This window comes from Schistocerca nitens, unplaced genomic scaffold, assembly GCF_023898315.1.
Source record: "Schistocerca nitens isolate TAMUIC-IGC-003100 unplaced genomic scaffold, iqSchNite1.1 HiC_scaffold_375, whole genome shotgun sequence".
Lineage (NCBI taxonomy): Eukaryota > Metazoa > Arthropoda > Insecta > Orthoptera > Acrididae > Schistocerca > Schistocerca nitens.
The window spans coordinates 5,213,397-5,234,724 of NW_026045909.1; the positions used below are offsets into that span (position 1 = coordinate 5,213,397).

The window sequence follows — 21,328 nt, forward strand, 5'->3', positions numbered from 1 at the left end:
AGGATTCGGTTAAGGATCATTTTGTTTTTTGTTACATAAGGTGTAGTCCATATCAATTCAGCTAGGACAGGAAATATCTTACCTTCATAGTCTAGTATGTTATTGAATTTAGCATATGTTAAAATGAAGGACTATGTAAGGAACACACATTTTTTTTTTTTGTTTTCTCCAAAAAAATTTCTGCTCTCAAGATACAACTCTCCAAAGATGACTCTGCGTATACCATTTTGAAGAAGCGAATTTTGGAAAAAATTTTAGAATGCTGTATCTCTGGAACGGTTCTAGAAATTTTGCTGGCTTTTTTATTTGGAAGATGATTGCTTTATGATTACAAAGAAATCCTACATTTGGACTTATCTGTCAATGTTCTTTTACTATAGCATTCTGAACTTTTTTTAGAATTTATGGAAATTTTTTTTTCAAAAATGCCAGTCCATAAAATTTTAATTTTTTTTTCCTACCTATTAGTACCATATAATCCTACACTCCCTGAAAAAACAATTGAAATTTTTTGCCATACATAAAATCTGTTTTATTACCACATTATCACATAACAGGCTCATAAAAACCTAGTCTTATTTAACATAATTTCAGTTTTGAAAAATGAGTAAGAGACTCATGTTTCAAACATTTTAAATGGTTCCAAAATGTACATGAAAGGTACAACTTCCGTGCACTCTGTTTTGTACTGAAATGAGCCAGTCAATGAAATAAAAATGTGTTCCACTGCTTCAGTATCTTCCTTTTATATGCAGTGATGCCTTCCTGTTGAACCAATAGAAACTGGAGCACTTACAGTCTTCAAAACATTGTGAACAGGAAGGGAGCACTGATGGCATTGTTGCTGTCCTTCAGCTGGAAACCTGTATCCAGCAGCTGGTCCATGTGGTAGCATAAAGTTCACTACAATTTTGTTTAACTCATAACTAGTGTCTATAATTTCTGCAATCCACCAGTCACAGTCATAAACACACTACAAAGATCCCCTTTGTCAGGTTGTGAATCTGAATATTATCTTCTGAATTCGTTTCACAGGAGTAGTTTGTTTGGACCATTCTTCTTTTTTCTGCTCTCAGACTTCTTTAATTTCCTCTTTTGACAAAAGAATGAGGGCTGTGGACATGTAAGATTTTTTTAATGCCTAACTAATTATCATTAACATATGTGAGTATAATCTGCATTTTTATAAAAGAAATAGGTTGGCCCTTAGTCATAAAGAATATACCACCAGATCTAATTTTGTATGTAATTGATTTTCTAATTTATTTTGACTATGCCTAGTTAGTTTGTTTTGTCATAGGGTGAATTCAGTAATTGTTTCGTAACTTAAATTCTATTGTTGACTTATAAACAAATATAAACTGAACTATTTGTAAACATTTGGAGGGACAACTTAGAGTATTCTTATAGGATCTAATTGGCTCTATTTGAAAACATGTTCGCAAAGCTAGCCTTTAATTAATTCCAAACTAATTAACAGTTTTGTCAGAAGTATTGTGTGTGTAATGATATTTGTTAATTTCACAATTTAAACAAATCATTCTGCTTAACTTTTGAGTCGAAGAAACTGTTAAAAAGAAGGAAGTTTTCGATGTATTCAACTAATAGAATGAGCTAAGTTTTAATTGTAATTTCTGTAAATTAAACATCCAACAGTGTGTAGTTTCAGCACCTATTATTGTGATAGGGCCCGATTTTTGGTCCCGAGACAGTCAGACCACGCCAGAGTTTCAGACGCAGAACCCATGTTGGTTCGATTAACAACAGTGAATCAACTTAACTTTGAAATAAGTTTTACACCAATAGGCCATGTGTTAAAGCAATGACAGTGTCTGTTCAATTTATTTGAAAGACTGTGAAATGTATGGTTAGGTTTTTACTGCTCGTAGATGTTCAACCTTCCCCCATGAACCATGGACCTTGCCGTTGGTGGGGAGGCTTGCGTGCCTCAGCGATACAGATGGCCGTACCGTAGGTGCAACCACAACGTAGGGGTATCTGTTGAGAGGCCAGACAAACATGTGGTTCCTGAAGAGGGGCAGCAGCCTTTTCACTAGTTGCAGGGGCAACAGTCTGGATGATTGACTGATCTGGCCTTGTAACATTAACCAAAATGGCGTTGCTGTGCTGGTACTGCGAACGGCTGAAAGCAAGGGGAAACTACAGCCGTAATTTTTCCCGAGGACATGCAGCTTTACTGTATGATTAAATCATGATGGCGTCCTCTTGGGTAAAATATTCCGGAGGTAAAATAGTCCCCCATTCGGATCTCCGGGCGAGGACTACTCAAGAGGACGTCGTTATGAGGAGAAAGAAAACTGGCATTCTACGGATCGGAGCATGGAATGTCAGATCCCTTAATCGGGCAGGTAGGTTAGAAAATTTAAAAAGGGAAATGGATAGGTTAAAGTTAGATATAGTGGGAATTAGTGAAGTTCGGTGGCAGGAGGAACAAGATTTTTGGTCAGGTGATTACAGGGTTATAAATACAAAATCAAATAGGGGTAATGCAGGAGTAGGTTTAATAATGAATAAAAAAATAGGAGTGCGGGTTAGCTACTACAAACAGCATAGTGAACGCATTATTGTGGCCAAGATAGACACAAAGCCCATGCCTACTACAGTAGTACAAGTTTATATGCCAACTAGCTCTGCAGATGATGAAGAAATTGATGAAATGTATGACGAGATAAAAGAAATTATTCAGGTAGTGAAGGGAGACGAAACTTTAATAGTCATGGGTGACTGGAATTCGTCAGTAGGAAAAGGGAGAGAAGGAAACATAGTAGGTGAATATGGATTGGGGGGAAGAAATGAAAGAGGAAGCCGCCTTGTAGAATTTTGCACAGAGCACAACTTAATCATAGCTAACACTTGGTTCAAGAATCATAAAAGAAGGTTGTATACCTGGAAGAATCCTGGAAATACTAATAGGTATCAGATAGATTATATAATGGTAAGACAGATATTTAGGAACCAGGTTTTAAATTGTAAGACATTTCCAGGGGCAGATGTGGATTCTGACCACAATCTGTTGGTTATGAACTGCAGATTGAAACTGAAGAAACTGCAAAAAGGTGGGAATTTAAGGAGATGGGACCTGGATAAACTGAAAGAACCAGAGGTTGTAGAGAGTTTCAGGGAGAGCATAAGGGAACAATTGACAGGAATGGGGGAAAGAAATACAGTAGAAGAAGAATGGGTAGCTCTGAGGGATGAAGTAGTGAAGGCAGCAGAGGATCAAGTAGGTAAAAAGACGAGGGCTAATAGAAATCCTTGGGTAACAGAAGAAATATTGAATTTAATTGATGACAGGAGAAAATATAAAAATGCAGTAAATGAAGCAGGCAAAAGGAATACAAACGTCTCAAAAATGAGATCGACAGAAAGTGCAAAATGGCTAAGCAGGGATGGCTAGAGGACAAATGTAAGGATGTAGAGGCTTGTCTCACTAGGGGTAAGATAGATACTGCCTACAGGAAAATTAAAGAGACCTTTGGAGAGAAGAGAACCACTTGTATGAATATCAAGAGCTCAGATGGCAACCCAGTTCTAAGCAAAGAAGGGAAGGCAGAAAGGTGGAAGGAGTATATAGAGGGTTTATACAAGGACGATGTACTTGAGGACAGTATTATGGAAATGGAAGAGGATGTAGATGAAGATGAAATGGGAGATAAGATACTGCGTGAAGAGTTTGACAGAGCACTTAAAGACCTGAGTCGAAACAAGGCCCCGGGAGTAGACAACATTCCATTAGAACTACTGATGGCCTTGGGAGGGCCAGTCATGACAAAACTCTACCATCTGGTGAGCAAGCTGTATGAGACAGGCGAAATACCCACAGACTTCAAGAAGAATATAATAATTCCAATACCAAAGAAAGCAGGTGTTGACAGATGTGAAAATTACCGAACTATCAGTTTAATAAGCCACAGCTGCAAAATACTAACACGAATTCTTTACAGACGAATGGAAAAACTGGTAGAAGCGGACCTCGGAGAAGATCAGTTTGGATTCCGTAGAAATGTTGGAACACATGAGGCAATACTAACCTTACGACTTATCTTAGAAGAAAGATTAAGAAAAGGCAAACCTACGTTTCTAGCATTTGTAGACTTAGAGAAAGCTTTTGATAACGTTAACTGGAATACTCTCTTTCAAATTCTGAAGGTGGCAGGGGTAAAATACAAGGAGCGAAAGGGTATTTACAATTTGTACAGAAACCAGATGGCAGTTATAAGAGTCGAGGGACATGAAAGGGAAGCAGTGGTTGGGAAAGGAGTGAGACAGGGTTGTAGCCTCTCCCCGATGTTATTCAATCTGTATATTGAGCAAGCAGTAAAGGAAACAAAAGAAAAATTCGGAGTAGGTATTAAAATTCATGGAGAAGAATTAAAAACTCTGAGGTTCGCCGATGACATTGTAATTCTGTCAGAGACAGCAAAGGACTTGGAACAGCAGTTGAACGGAATGGACAGTGTCTTGAAAGGAGGATATAAGATGAACATCAACAAAAGCAAAACGAGGATAATGGAATGTAGTCAAATTAAATCGGGTGATGCTGAGGGAATTAGATTAGGAAATGAGTATTGCTATTTAGGGAGTTTTGCTATTTAGGGAGTAAAATAACTGATGATGGTCGAAGTAGAGAGGATATAAAATGTAGACTGGCAATGGCAAGGAAATCGTTTCTGAAGAAGAGAAATTTGTTAACATCAAATATAGATTTAAGTGTCAGGAAGTCGTTTCTGAAAGTATTTGTATGGGGTGTAGCCATGTATGGAAGTGAAACATGGACGATAACCAGTTTGGACAAGAAGAGAATAGAAGCTTTCGAAATGTGGTGCTACAGAAGAATGCTGAAGATAACGTGGGTAGATCACGTAACTAATGAGGAGGTGTTGAATAGGATTGGGGAGAAGAGAAGTTTGTGGCACAACTTGACTAGAAGAAGGGATCGGTTGGTAGGACATGTTTTGAGGCATCAAGGGATCACAAATTTAGCATTGGAGGGCAGCGTGGAGGGTAAAAATCGTAGAGGGAGACCAAGAGATGAATACACTAAGCAGATTCAGAAGGATGTAGGTTGCAGTAGGTACTGGGAGATGAAGAAGCTTGCACAGGATAGAGTAGCATGGAGAGCTGCATCAAACCAGTCTCAGGACTGAAGACCACAACAACAACAACAACAGATGTTCAACAGTAAACTATTGTAGCAGTATGTGGATTATTGCCTGAAATGTATTATTGAGGCTTATCGAAAGTTAAAAATTAGTGCACTGGCCAAGTAACTGTGTATTATTGTGGGTGGGGAGGGGGTGGGGGGGGGGGGACACTGAAAGTAAAGAACTGTGAAACACAAATGTGCACCTGTCGGCTACGTCATTTAAAGTAGTCAGTGTTGAACTTACACCCTCCATTTTTCAGCCAGTATCACAACGCTTTTTCTTCAACACCAAGGACAATCAACAATGAAATAAAGCAGGTGAACATCACAGACTCTTGTAAAATCCTCAGCATTCTGAATCACAGCTGTATGTGGTCTGGAAAGATTAAGTTTTGTAGCATGGTGGTTCAGCAGGTGTACTACACCATCACAGGGACCCTTCCCATGACCAGTAGCACCCTATACCTAGTCAGTTGGCACAAGCGACTTACTCCATTCCAATAGCTGGTAACGATTTTTAAAATGACTAGGAGCTCCTTCAGAAATAATGATGATCTTCTCTGCCCCTGTTTGCAGTTGAAGAATTTTGCGCATCACTAGCAAAGCGTGTGCTGAGTCATCACTTATAACTGCTACACTTGTGATCTTGTTTTGAAAATATGTTACTCCTGTAAAAATTGAAACCTGTTCGTTACTCCAATGATACCCTTGTACTTCTTGTGGGAGAATTACAGACCAGTTCTCAGCAAAATCACAGTGAAGCACGAAACATAGTTCTTCAGCCTGTACACACCCTTTCACTTCTGCAATGTGTCGCTGCTGCAGTTTTTTCAGATGCTGGTGTGTTACTGCTTTCACTGACCATTTACCAAGTTCATCAGTGAAACTGTCAAAGGCAACAGTTTTCTTGATTAGTTTATTTTCCTCCCATGTCACGTATCTAATTTCTGCAGAGTTATCTGCTATGTCTTCCAGGCCAAGAGTCTGTAAAGACAGACCTCCTTTTCCAGGGCAGTCACCATACTCTTGAAACAAACAAGTCTCTTGATTTACATCACAGACCACTAACGACTTCACACACCCAACCAAGATGTTATGTGTCATGTGCTCCAGCACTTTTTTCAAAGTTACTACACAATCAGTTCTAAATTTGCACATTACACACATAAACAGACATATCTAGGTGGGTGTGGAACTACCCACTTAGGTCTTTGTGCACAAAATTTTGATCTTCCAATATGTGAAGTTGTATAGCTGCTCTTATAAATTGCAAAAGTTTGTTTAATATGGTCAGTCATGTACCTCTTCACTTTCACAATGTTTTGACCTTCAACTGTTACAGTTATAGGGTCTTTTTTGTTGGCACTCTGACGAGAACAGTCCCATTTATCTTCCAGATAAAATGTCTGCACTATTTGAACTTGAGCTGGTTCTACAGGATGACAATAATAGGGACCTGGTCTTCCAAAGACTTCTTTTACAGATCTCACATTTCTTGATTTGTCTACATGTACTTTGATACTAATGTAACATGGTACAAAAGTGTTTTCTTTGAAAATGTCTCTGGAATGATAGTTAAAACTTGCAGCTTTTCACTTTAGGGTGCACAATATTCAAAAGCTGAATTGATATTTGTGAAAAATTCCTGGTGATAGGTGCAAGAGTGTTTTGGTTCATTTTCTCCTGAAGAAGGAATTTCTCCCCCCATGAACCATGGACCTTGCCGTTGGTGGGGAGGCTTGCGTGCCTCAGCGATACAGATGGCCGTACCGTAGGTGCAACCACAACGGAGGGGTATCTGTTGAGAGGCCAGACAAACATGTGGTTCCCGAAGAGGGGCAGCAGCCTTTTCAGTAGTTGTAGGGGCTACAGTCAGGATGATTGACTGATCTGGCCTTGTAACATTAACCAAAATGGGGTTGCTGTGCTGGTACTGCGAACGGCTGAAAGCAAGGGGAAACTACAGCCGTAATTTTTCCCGAGGACATGCAGCTTTACTGTATGATTAAATCATGATGGCGTCCTCTTGGGTAAAATATTCCGGAGGTAAAATAGTCCCCCATTCGGATCTCCGGGCGGGGACTACTCAAGAGGACGTCGTTATCAGGAGAAAGAAAACGCATTCTACGGATCGGAGCGTGGAATGTCAGATCCCTTAATCGGGCAGGTAGGTTAGAAAATTTAAAAAGGGAAATGGATAGGTTAAAGTTAGATATAGTGGGAATTAGTGAAGTTCGGTGGCAGGAGGAACAAGACTTTTGGTCAGGTGATTACAGGGTTATAAATACAAAGTCAAATAGGGGTAATGCAGGAGTAGGTTTAATAATGAATAAAAAAATAGGAGTGCGGGTTAGCTACTACAAACAGCATAGTGAACGCATTATTGTGGCCAAGATAGACACAAAGCCCATGCCTACTACAGTAGTACAAGTTTATATGCCAACTAGCTCTGCAGATGATGAAGAAATTGATGAAATGTATGACGAGATAAAAGAAATTATTCAGGTAGTGAAGGGAGATGAAAATTTAATAGTCATGGGTGACTGGAATTCGTCAGTAGGAAAAGGGAGAGAAGGAAACATAGTAGGTGAATATGGATTGGGGGGAAGAAATGAAAGAGGAAGCCGCCTTGTAGAATTTTGCACAGAGCATAACCTAATCATAGCTAACACTTGGTTCAAGTATCATAAAAGAAGGTTGTATACCTGGAAGAATCCTGGAGATACTAAAAGGTATCAGATAGATTATATAATGGTAAGACAGAGATTTAGGAACCAGGTTTTAAATTGTAAGACATTTCCCGGGGCAGATGTGGACTCTGACCACAATCTATTGGTTATGAACTGCAGATTGAAACTGAAGAAACTGCAAAAAGGTGGGAATTTAAGGAGATGGGACCTGGATAAACTGAAAGAACCAGAGGTTGTAGAGAGTTTCAGGGAGAGCATAAAGGAACAATTGACAAGAATGGGGGAAAGAAATACAGTAGAAGAAGAATGGGTAGCTCTGAGGGATGAAGTAGCGATGGCAGCAGAGGATCATGTAGGTAAAAAGACGAGGGCTAATAGAAATCCATGGGTAAAAGAAGAAATATTGAATTTAATTGATGAAAGGAGAAAGTATAAAAATGCAGTAAATGAAGCAGGCAAAAAGGAATACAAACGTCTCAAAAATGAGATCGACAGGAAGTGCAAAATGGCTAAGCAGCGATGGCTAGAGGACAAATGTAAGGATGTAGAGGCTTGTCTCACTAGGGGTAAGATAGATATTGCCTACAGGAAAATTAAAGAGACCTTTGGAGAGACGAGAACCACTTGTATGAATATCAAGAGCTCAGATGGCAACCCAGTTCTAAGCAAAGAAGGGAAGGCAGAAAGGTGGAAGAAGTGTATAGAGGGTTTATACAAGGGCGATGTACTTGAAGACAATATTATGGAAATGGAAGAGGATGTAGATGAAGATGAAATGGTAGATAAGATACTGCGTGAAGAGTTTGACAGAGCACTGAAAGACCTGAGTCGAAACAAGGCCCCGGGAGTAGACAACATTCCATTAGAACTACTGATGGCCTTGGGAGAGCCAGTCATGACAAAACTCTACCATCTGGTGAGCAAGACGTATGAGACAGGTGAAATACCCACAGACTTCAAGAAGAATATAATAATTCCAATACCAAAGAAAGCAGGTGTTGACAGATGTGAAAATTACCAAACTATCAGTTTAATAAGTCACAGCTGCAAATTCACGCGAATTCTTTACAGACGAATGGAAAAACTGGTAGAAGCGGACCTCGGAGAAGATCAGTTTGGATTCCGTAGAAATGTTGGAGCATGTGAGGCAATACTAACCTTACGACTTATCTTAGAAGAAAGATTAAGAAAAGGCAAACCTACGTTTCTAGCATTTGTAGACTTAGAGAAAGCTTTTGACAATGTTAACTGGAATACTCTCTTTCAAATTCTGAAGGTGGCAGGGGTAAAATACAGGGAGCGAAAGGCTATTTACAATTTGTACAGAAACCAGATGGCAGTTATAAGAGTCAAGGGGCAAGAAAGGGAAGCAGTGGTTGGGAAAGGAGTGAGCAAGCAGTAAAGGAAACAAAAGAAAAATTCGGAGTAGGTATTAAAATTCACGGAGAAGAAGTAAAAACTTTGAGGTTCGCCGATGACATTGTAATTCTGTCAGAGACAGCATAGGACTTGGAAGAGCAGTTGAACGGAATGGACAGTGTCTTGAAAGGAGGATATAAGATGAACATCAACAAAAGCAAAACGAGGATAATGGAATGTAGTCAAATTAAATCAGGTGATGCTGAGAGGATTAGATTAGGAAATGAGACACTTAAAGTTGTAAAGGAGTTTTGCTATTTAGGGAGTAAAATAACTGATGATGGTCGAAGTAGAGAGGATATAAAATGTAGACTGGCAATGGCAAGGAAATCGTTTCTGAAGAAGAGAAATTTGTTAACATCGAGTATAGATTTAAGTGTCAGGAAGTCGTTTCTGAAGGTATTTGTATGGAGTGTAGCCATGTGTGGAAGTGAAACATGGACGATAACCAGTTTGGACAAGAAGAGAATAGAAGCTTTCGAAATGTGGTGCTACAGAAGAATGCTGAAGATAACGTGGGTAGATCACGTAACTAATGAGGAGGTGTTGAATAGGATTGGGGAGAAGAGAAGTTTGTGGCACAACTTGACTAGAAGAAGAGATCGGTTGGTAGGACATGTTTTGAGGCATCAAGGGATCACAAATTTAGCATTGGAGGGCAGCGTGGAGGGTAAAAATCGTAGAGGGAGACCAAGAGATGAATACACTAAGCAGATTCAGAGGGATGTAGGTTGCAGTAGGTACTGGGAGATGAAGAAGCTTGCACAGGATAGAGTAGCATGGAGAGCTGCATCAAACCAGTCTCAGGACTGAAGACCACAACAACAACAACAACAACGAATTTGTACTTTGAAGAGTGTGGTCAGTTTTGCTGTAGTGTATTCATCCATAGCTTTAGTAATTGCTCTGCACTTTCTTTATGCAGAGAGCTTATGACTAGACCTCACTGACCACAGTTTCTTAACAGGACTAACACCTACCTTTGTAGTTCACTGATTCAGGGTATTTAATTCTTCCTCTATTGATGCAAAATCTGCATCATCTACACCATGGGAGGCTTCACTTGTTCAGATAGTATCATTGTTGTTATTCTGTCAAAACATTTAGAACACAAAAAGTCATCACTGGAAAAATCTTAACTTTGAAACAGAGTCTTCAAATGAGAACACTTATTCCCAACCTGAACAAAGTCTGTTTTTTTGTTTGTCTTACTTATCACTCATTTCACTCATTTATGGATATGCAAATAGTCTCCTATGGCCCTAGTCAGAAGACATTTCAAACAGTTCTTTTTGCAGAACACACTGCAACTGTGTCAACTGGAAATTCCTCATGAAAACACAGAACTCACAGGATGGTCTCAGATTTCTTAGAAGCCTGTTCAGTAAACAAATTAGCACTGAACAACTACAATACAGAAACCTGCAATGAACAGCCACGACAAAGAAACTGACAAGAAACTATAACAAAGTGTAAGAAATATATGCAACAATGAAAGTGAAAAGAAAAACTGCAACAAAGAAAGTGATAAGAAATAACTGCAATGAAGACAATAGAAATAAACATTGTAACAAAGAAATTACTAAGAAACAACTTACGTGAAGACATACATTACCCATGAAAGTTAAAAAAAAATGATTTTTTAAAATAAAACCTGCCCAAAGTAAAAGTGGAAGTTCTCCTTTACAGAGAATATAATACTACATGGTACTAATCAACAGATAAAATCTAACTTTTCTGGACTGGCATTATTTGGAGGGAAAAAAAACTGTAAATTATAAAAAAAATTCAAAAGATGGCTGTAAAAGAATTTAACAGATATGTCCAAACAGAGGAGACCATTGTAATCATAATGCAATTATCTTTCAAATTAAAAAACTCTAACAAAATACCTACAACTGTTACAGAGGTACTGCATTTTTTAAAAAAAAAATCCGAAATTAACATCTTGAAAATGGTGTTCGCAGTGTCATCGTTGGAGGCCTCTATCTCGAGGCAGGAAATTTTTTGGAGAAAATAAAAAAATACATATTTCTTACTTACTCCTGAATTTTAACATATGCTAAATTCAATAACATCCGAGACTATGAAGGCAACCCTGTGCCTGAAGTGATAAGGATTATGCCATAAAGAGTAGCTTATGGTACATTATTACAGCTATATTTTTTTATTTGTTATCACACATAAAATGCGTTCTATTTGTCATCTTACAAATATTGAGCTCAACTTTCTTCATTCTTTCCAACTCATAATTTTTTTAATCATTAATTTAATTAAAATGCAGTTTTTTACCAACATTTCATGATTTATGCTATCAGTTGCTTTAAAAAGGTCTCCAAAAATGTAATCTGGCTCTGTTTCAACCTGTGGCATATTTATTGAGAGAAACTGTAAACAACGTCCTCAGTTGATAAAGATTTATTAACTATTTTCAATGGCGACCTATTCTTCATCTTCAGATGAGGACATTGACTTTGGAGATAACAATTTTTATCAGGGAGAAACACGGTGTGTGCAACTGCCAGTTGAAAAAAAGCAATTAGACAGCAGTGCACTTTGTTATCCAAAAGCTCCGTTAATGTGAAACTAAATTGTGTTATGTCATACTAGATAGTAATATGTCTTTGTTAATGCTAATTGCATTTCATTTCGGTTATATTTGGGCAGGATGCACATATACAGTTGTATGGTCCTTTATATCATATCTGCAAAGTGATTATTATTTTATAGTTCCTTCTCCTTTCAAAGAAAATGTTCTTAGAATTTGAAGTTAATGGTCATTGATGGAGAGTTTGCTGAATGTTGATAATCTACTTTTACTTTGTCAGGTTGCACGCTTAACACATGCTGTTTCAGTCTTCACAGAAGGTATTCTAAAAATGAAAAGTACGTTAGTTGGTATTATCCGTGTGGATCCAAAACAGTTACTGGAAGATGGCATTCGCAAAGAACTTGTTAAACAAATAGCTACTGCACTCAACTCATTACTGGTTTTCAACCAGAAAAGCAAGGTTAGTGTAAACAGATTCTATGAATTCTGTTACAATAAGATCTAAATTTTTATAATGCTGTTGACATCTTGTTCCCCATCAGATAAACTAGTATTTTTCGAATTGCTGGTAGATGTGTGAAAATCTTTTCATTCAGTACCTCTTGTTACCTAACATTAATTGTAACTGGATCAATAATTTCATAGGCAAGACACAGCATATTATCCTGTATAGAGAGTCAGGTATAGACGCTAGAGTAATGCTGTACTTGGTATGAACTAGAGAGGAGCTATAGGACAATTATTGTTCATGCTATACATTAATGATTTGATAGATACTAAATATCAGTTTCACTATGGTAATGGAAAGTCCTTGTAGAATGTAAATAGAAATAACTTAGGGGTAAAAGTAACAACTTGCTGCACAGTAGAGCTGTTGAATCATCAGAAGGCAAATAAATAAGACTGATAACTTCAGCTGAATCTATTTTTTGAGCTAGACTACACTTACACACACATACACACGCCCATCAGCCTGTGTGAAAATAAGTTCTTAGGCTGGAGGAATACAATGTAATACATTTCTTGAAGCATAAATGTTATGTAGCCTTTGACTACTACTTTAATGGCTCCTAACCTTAGTTAGTAATTCATGCCACTCAATTGATACTAACGATGTGCCAAGATATAACATGGAACAGTCACATAGTTGTAGGTGAAGCAAATTGTAGGCAACAATTCCTTGGTAGGATAATGTGTGTCACCAATTTTTCTATAAAAAAGATTGCATGCAAAACATTTGTATGGCCCATAGGTGGGAATACTGTTCAAGTGTAGGGGTACTGGCATCCAGTTTATGCAAAGAAGGGCAGTACAAATCATCAAAAACATATTAGACTGATAGGAGAATGTCACAGAAACAGTAAAAAAATCTTGACTGGCAGACACACAATGAAAGACACTGTACATCTCACACAAACTGATTCAAAGCTCAAAAATCTTATCTTCAGATCAGAAAGTATTAATATACCTTGGTCCCCTAAGTATTGATCCTGTAGAGGCCATGGAGATAAAACTAGGAAAATAACAGCTCAGTCAGAAACTCAACAAGCAGTCATTCTTCCCATGCTACACCTGTTGTTTCTCCACTATACTCACTTCATGTCCCACTAAAACTTGATGTGTAATTTTTGTAATTGCTACAGTATTGTATTCTACTCACCTTCATAGTTGTACAGGGTGATTATAATTAAAGTTAAATTTTCAAAACACTGTAGAAATAACACCACTTGTCAGATTGATGTCAAATTGCAACGGAATATTATTGGAGAAGGGGGAAAATGTATGGCAGAAGAAAAAAAAATTGTGTGAAAATTGATCAGTAGATGGCATTGTATGTATCAGAATACGTAAATGTAAATGCCTGTCATGTGCACGACCCATTGAAGTTGGTATAAACATGCTGGGTACAAGGCTTTTCCTCCTTTAGCGTCTGCGACGTTTTCCATGATGTCGCAATTGAGGATTGTGCTCTGCTTGTAAAGCTGTATTACAAGAATGATGACTGTGCACAAGTCGCACTGCAGAAGTTCTGGACACTGAAGGGTCTGAAAAAAGGCGTTGGTCCGATGACTGCTGTGGGTCTGGAGAAAATGATTCAGAAATTCAAAAAGATGGGTTCTTTTCGTGTGCAACCTGGTAGAGGGAGGAAACGAATTGATTCAACATCACTGAAAGCAGTGGCCACAGCGGTGCAGGAGGAGACGAAGTGGTGGTGTGCAAATGTGTAGTGCACGGAGAATTGCCCGAACATTGGACATACCCATGAGCACGGTGCATAAAATCCTATGAAACATCCTTCTTTGCTATCCATTCAAAATTATCCATGTGCACGAGTTGCTTCCTGTTGACATGATTTCTTACTTGCATGGAAGTGGAAAATGATTAGCCACGGAAGATTTTGTGGACAGACAAAGCCCACCTCCATCTGACAGGTTATGTCAGTATAAAGAATTGTCAAATATGGGCAATGGAAAATCCACATGCAAATCAACCAGTACCACTTCATCCTGAAAAGTTCATTGTGTGGTGCGGGTTTATGGTATCATTTATCATAGGGCCTTTTTTTTTTTTTTTTTTTTTTTTTTTTTTTTTTTTTTTTTTTTTTTAAAGCAACACATGCTTCCAGTCCTGTTACCTATAACGTCACTGGTAAGTGCTAGGAGTGTCTTTTGTGCAACTGCATCATTCCAGCAGCGTGGATGTGTGGATGGGTTCATTTTTATGCAAGACAGTCCACCTCCGCATGTAGCAAATCCAGTTAAGCAGCTGCTGAAGCGCCATTTTGGAAATGCTAGAATTACCAGCTGCCATTTCCATACAACCTGACTGTCCCGTTCACCAGATCTTAATCTGTGTGACTTATGGCTGTGGGGCTATCAGAAAGATGTTGTGTTCAGTGTTCCGATTGCATTGAAGGCAGGCGTTGCATAGCACATTCTGAACGTGTCCCCGGAAACACTTCTCCGAGTTGTGGAACATGCTGTTCCTCAGTTTTAACCTGTTGCAGAAAATGGCAGAAAACGGTGGACAGCATATTGAACATGTTTTACGCCAGTCAAACAGAAATTAATAATCCGATTTGATTTTTATTAATGCTATTTATGCTGTTTTTGGCCTCAGGACAATTAAAAACTTATTTTTCCCAACCCATGTGACATGACCTTGCCGTGGTGGATGGGCTTACATAACTAACAGTATCACACCTGTACACCATAGGCATTGTTGTGTAATTCATTTGTCATTTGTAGTCAACTACTATTAAATTATGATGCTTACAGTGCCATCTATTGCTGCATTTTGTAATTATTTATTTTTCTTCTGCCATATGTTTTCCCTCTTTTCTGATAATATTCCATTGCAATTTGACATCATTCTGACCAGTGGTGTTATTTCCACAGTGGTTTGAAAGTTTAACTTTTATTGTAATCACCCTGTACAATAGTTGTGTTCCAGCTTGTGAAAGCAGGGCCTGTGGCTTTAATGCTTAACACTTTGGGTGGGGGTCTCATGGGTAGCAGTAATTACCTGGGGACTGACTAAAATTTGTGATTTTTTTGGAGGTTATAACTTGTGTGTTGAATTCTGTAGTTGGAAATTGAAAGCATTTTTAAGTTTATTCGACTACCTACTTTAAACATGCTTATTTTGGTATGGCTGGGATTAAATTAAACTCCAATTTAATAGTATTGGCTGCAGAAAAAAAAAATGAAAAGGAGTTCTAGTGTTACACTATTTTCAGATGACTTATTATGTGAACCTTCATTAAGTACTTCATTTTCATGTTCTGGAGACTTGTGAGGGACTTAGCAAACCATTTGCTCAAAACATTTCTCCTCTTCACTGCACTTTTTGAACACAAAATCAACACAAAAATGCACAAAAGCATGAAACAGAAGTTGATTGTCAGTTAATGCCTACAAAGCAAGGGACAACAATAAAGACTTCAAAAATAACAATTATTTTCTCCAGTGATGCTGCTACCATCATCAGCCATCGCAGCAGAAACAATGAGGTCTGCATACCTCACAGAAATTTGTGGGAGTCATAAATATGTGTTGGAGAACATGGAAAATGATAGTAATGATATGACGTAAATTATTTCCACTGCACACTCCAATTCCTACAATAGCCATAGTATTATGTCTGTTGCACACTAAGTGTTAAATTCAATATAATGAAAAGGATTGTTGCTACGCACCATATAGCGGAGACACTGAGTTGCAAAAAAAGCCTTCAGCCAACAAGGCCTTTATCAAAAACAGACAGCATACACACATGCACCTGTGCACACACACACACACACACACACACACACACACACACACACACACACACACAAACGCAACTTACACTCACATGACCACAATCTCTGGCATCTGGAGCCAGACTTGAAGCAGCAACACATTGTGGGAGAGCCAACTGGGTGGGGGTAAGGGAGGGGGGTGGGGGAGGGAGGGAAGGGATACAGGTTAGGGTTGGGAGATACTGAAGTCCTGCTGGGAGCATGCAGGGACAAGGTGGAGAGTAGGACAGCTAGTTGCAGTTGGGAGGTTAGATGGATGGTGGGGGAGAGAGGGGAGGTAGTGGAAATACAGAAAAGTAAAAAGACTGGGTATGTTGGTGGAATGACGACTGTGTAGTGCTGGAATGGGAACAGGGAAGGGCTAGATGGGTAACGACAATGACTAATGGAAGTTGAAGGAAGAGGGTTATGGGAACGTAGGATACATTGCAGGGAAATTTTCCACCTGTGCAATTCAGAAAAGCTGGTGATGGTCTGAAGGATCCAGACGGCACAGTCTGTGAAGCAGTCATTGAAATGAAAGACATCATCGCAGGGGGCATGCTCAGCAACAGGATGGTCCAGTTGTTTCCCGGCCACAGTTTGTTGGTAGTCATTTATGTGGAGAGACAGCTTATTCGTTGACATGCCCATGTAGAAATCAGCACAGTGGTTTGAACTTAGCTTGTAGGTCACTTAACTGGTTTCACAGGTAGCCATGTCTTTTATGGGATAGGTGAAGTTTGTGACTGGACTGGAGTAGGTGGTGGTCTATTACAGGTAAATGAGCCATGAGGCAACAGGTTGGGGGGGGGGGGGGCAGGGGTTTTGTAAGGATGGATGAGGATAATGTGTAGGTTTGGTGGGTGGTGGAATACCACTGTGGAAGGATAGTGGGTGGTAGCCTCCTGGCCTCAAACTTCGTCAGTCATTGGACTTACCCACCTAGCCCCTTCCCTGTTCCCATTCCAGCACTACACTACCCTCATTCCACAAATGCACCAAGTTTTTTTACTTCTCTCCTTTTCTGCTCCCCTGCCCTCACTCTAACCTCCCAACTGCAGCTAGCTGCCCTACCCTTGCACACTTCCAGCTGCACTTTACTGTCCCCCCAGCCCCACCCTGTGTCCCTACCCCTCTCCTGTCCAGCCCCCTCTTTTCCACCCCATTGCCTCTCTCATAATGCGCTGCTGCTCACAGTCTGGCTCCAGTGCCAGAGACTGCGGTCAAATGTGTGTGTGTGTGTGTGTGTGTGTGTGTGTGTGTGTGTGCGCGCGCGTGTGCGTGTGTGTGAGTGCGCCTGCGCCTGTGTGTGTGTGCGCGCGCGCGCGCGCTGTCTGCTTTTGACAAAGGCCTTGTTGGCTAAAAGCTAACTTTCCAATAGTCTTTTTGTTGTGCCTTTCTGCGATTCAGCGTGTCTGCTATATGGTGAGTAACAACTATTCTTTTCATTATAACGTTACACTCCATCCTGGATTATCCACTGTTTAAGTGTTAAATTCATTACATGATATGCAAGATGCACATTTAAAATTTGGGATGTGACAGTAACTTGAATTGACAAGTATAATTCCCACTCCTAATTTCGTATTGACGTGTGAAAAGACATTGCTGCAGACATGCAGTGTCACCAAATACTACTACTAATAATAATAATAGTAATAACAATAATAATAACAGCACTTGAATCACATTTAGAACTGCTGCATGTCTCAAGAACAGATAAAGTGATGTTCACCACATTACAGAATAGAAGTGAAATATTTTGTGACAAGTATCCAAATGCTTTCATGTATAGCAAAGAATTTGGGGTGTTGCAATTAGATAACAAGAATGTGCACCTCCAGCTGTGCAATTGTGTGGGAAGAGGTGGCATTGGAATGTAGTTAACCTTGATACTTCTGGAACTACCAAACATCCTTTCATCTTTGTCTGCTTTGCTTTACTTTTGAGCCTTAGCTTTAGAGGAGCTGTAGAGGACATTGTTGAGTAATTGTGCTATGATAATGGTTGACTTAGAAAAATGACACCACATTAACTTCAATAGTGTGCGTACTGCACTGTGAATTTAAAAAAAAAAAGGATATATACAGGACTTTTGAGCATCTTTAAAAAGCCAGGAAAACCTGGGAATTTGATTTTTAAGTATTAATTTTATATATTTTAACAATGTAGGAAAACATAGATTGCTTCTTACTGTAAAGAAGACATGTTAAGTTGCAGACAGGCACAATTAAAAGACACTTATGTGAAGCTTTTGTGCCACAGCCTTCACCAGCAAAAGGGAACCAGAGAAACACACACCATTCATAGACACAAACAAGCTCAGGCCAGAATGCCAATGGAATTCTGGCCTGAGCTGCAGGAGTTGGCGGTCATGTGTGTGTGAGGTTTGCTTGCTTGTTTATATGAATGGTGTATGTTCTTTATTTGCTGATGAAAGCTGTGGCTTCTTTGTGCAACTGTCTTTTAGTTGTGCCTGTCATTAATTTAACGTGTCTTCTTTATGGTAAGTAACAATCTATCTTTTCCTACATTGTTGATATTCCTATGTGGAGTTTCCAATGTTTTATATATTGTATATTAATGTGTAGGACTTTATTATTTTGAAGAGGAATTAAATTTATTATGTAGGCAATACTTTATGACGTCACTTCTACAAACACAGTGCAACACATCCGATTAATTTTACTTTTTTGCTTGATGTTCTTCACTTTTGGTAAACTTCGATTATCAGACTGGTGATAGCTCCTGCTGCAGTATGCAGTACAAAAGCTATGTGCGCTTAACATAAACATGGTATGTTAAACATGCATAAACACCAGGTCAAGACCTCCAGTATTATAAAACAGCAGGATTACAGCACAAGATGATGCCACAACAAACAGCATCGGGTTGGGGGACTTAACTTCATAATTGCAAATGGTAACATTTTTTGTTATTTGCCACTGCGTGTAGTCCATAGTCCTCTTTTTTTTTTGCAGCTGGACTTAGTTGATTGATAGCTGTTTACTGTAAGAAAGGTAACTCATAGAATTTGTTTGAGTTTAAACAAAATTTAGGGTTAAGTGTATTGTTAATTATGTTACAAAAGTTGTGTTGTAGTCTGCAAAATTAATGTTAGGAAATTTGATAGCCTTTAATTTCTCATTGCCTTATGTATTGATTTTTAAGAATGTTTTAATGCAAATTAAAATGCTGATATGATAATAATAGACATGCAGGGAGAAATCATTAAAGTAATTTTTTGAAGCTGATACACAGTATAGGAATGCTTTATGCATTTAAAACAAGAGAGTTTTTTTGCATGGAAAGATGAAAAAATATCCAATTATTTTGAACTGTTTAAAATACATAAAATACTATATTTAAACAATTAGGTGCCTTCACACTGGCAACAAACACCAATAAACTGAGTTTGCTGTAGATTATACACTTTCTAATATTATAGATATAATCCACTTTATGAGTTGGAGTATCCTTGGGTTCGAGCTGATCCAAAATCTGAAACCTCTGTATATTGTAGACGGTGCCATAAAAGTACAGATGTAGGATCGATGCGAGGAACCGCCCTCCGGAGTGATACTAAATCAAATCAGCACAAGCAGTATCTTGATGTTGTTGTTGTTGTTGTGGTCTTCAGTCCTGAGACTGGTTTGATGCAGCTCTCCATGCTACTCTATCCTGTGCAAATTTCATCATCTCCCAGTACTTACTGCAACCTATGTCCTTCTGAATCTGCTTAGTGTATTCATCTCTTGGTCTCCCTCTATGATTTTTACCCTCCACACTGCCCTCCAATGCTAAATTTGTGATCCCTTGATGCCTCAGAACATGTCCTACCAACCGGTCCCTTCTTCTTGTCAAGTTGTACCACAAACTCAGTTTCTCCCCAATTCTATTCTATACCTCCTCATTAGTTATGTGATCTACTCATCTAATCTTCAGCATTCTTCTGTAGCACCACATTTCGAAAGCTTCTATTCTCTTCTTGTCCAAACTATTTATCGTTATCTTGATACTATAACAAAAAATGTGAAATTAAGCTATTTTTCCAATAGTCTTCCTTAAAACAGGAGAGCATTGCAGAAAATAGTGTTATTGGTGAGATATTTTAGAAAACATAATTGTTATTGAATTTATCCGACAAGCGTGCACAAGGTACATTGTTGCAAAATATATATTTTTCCTAGAAGGCAGAGAATCGTTAGTGACAGCACAAGTATCCAACTCTCAACAAGGAAGCACGTCTGAAGCACCGGCACCAGCCATAATCTCAGGAAGTGGACTCAGAAATTTGTAAGCAGAAATAGTGTGGTGTTTGACTGCAGTTGAAAGACATTTCTATTTTCTAAGTGCAGCAGACACTGCTACAAATTTGAAAGCTATGTTCCCCTATAGTGAATTTGCAAGAAAAATACAATTAAAAAAGGACAAATTAGTACAAGGGTGGTTTGAAAAGTTCTCAGAATCACCACATGAGGGCAGCACTAGCGCAACGAGTTGTTCACGATATTCAATGGACTGTTGCCTGTAAACACGTGCCACATCAGTGCTCTTGGAGGAGAGCTGTGGCGGTGACATGGCTCTGTTGTTCCTGCGTAGTGATTTGCGAAGATGGAAAAAATCGAGATTCAAGCAGTGATTAAGTATTCCGTAAAGAAAGATATGAGAGCAAAGGACATTCATGCCAATTTCCAGAATACACTGGCGGACTTTGCTCCTTCATATTCAACTGTTGCCAAGTGGAAAAATGAATTTAAATTTGGTCCGAAGAGCTTAGATGATGATCCACCTTGTGGTCGGCCAAGATATGTTACTACTCAAGAAATCATTGCAAAAGTGCCCAAAATGGGTATGGAGGGTTGCCAATTGAAACTGCGTGAAATTGCTCATGCTTGCCAGATGTCATTTGAAAGGGTATATCACATTTTAACTGAAGAATTAAAAATGAAAAAATTATCTGCAAGATGGGTGCCCGCATACGTGCTGTCGCCGTGGCAAAATTACTTGAACTATGGTATGAATTGTTGCCATCCCTGTCTTATTCACCTGATATGGCTCTGTCAGACTTCAATCTCTTCCCAAAACTGAAAATTTTTCTTGGTGGATGAAGAATCACTTCAAACAAAGAATTGATAGCTGGAGTTGGCAACTATTTTGCAGGCCTGGAGGAAACTCATTTTCAGGATGGGGTCAAGGCACTGGAACATTGTTGG

The 21,328-nt window shown here is 38.9% G+C and overlaps 1 protein-coding gene across 2 annotated transcripts in view; it reads left to right on the plus strand.

Moving 5' to 3' along the window:
* The window catches only part of LOC126229552 (WASH complex subunit 5-like), a 188,869-nt gene that overhangs the window by 96,191 nt on the left and 71,350 nt on the right, over nt 1-21,328 (plus strand). For both annotated transcript variants that reach the window (XM_049942316.1, XM_049942317.1), the window contains exon 14: nt 12,105-12,287. In XM_049942316.1, coding sequence (XP_049798273.1) covers nt 12,105-12,287 — 183 coding nt within the window. The remainder of the gene's footprint in view (nt 1-12,104; nt 12,288-21,328) is intronic.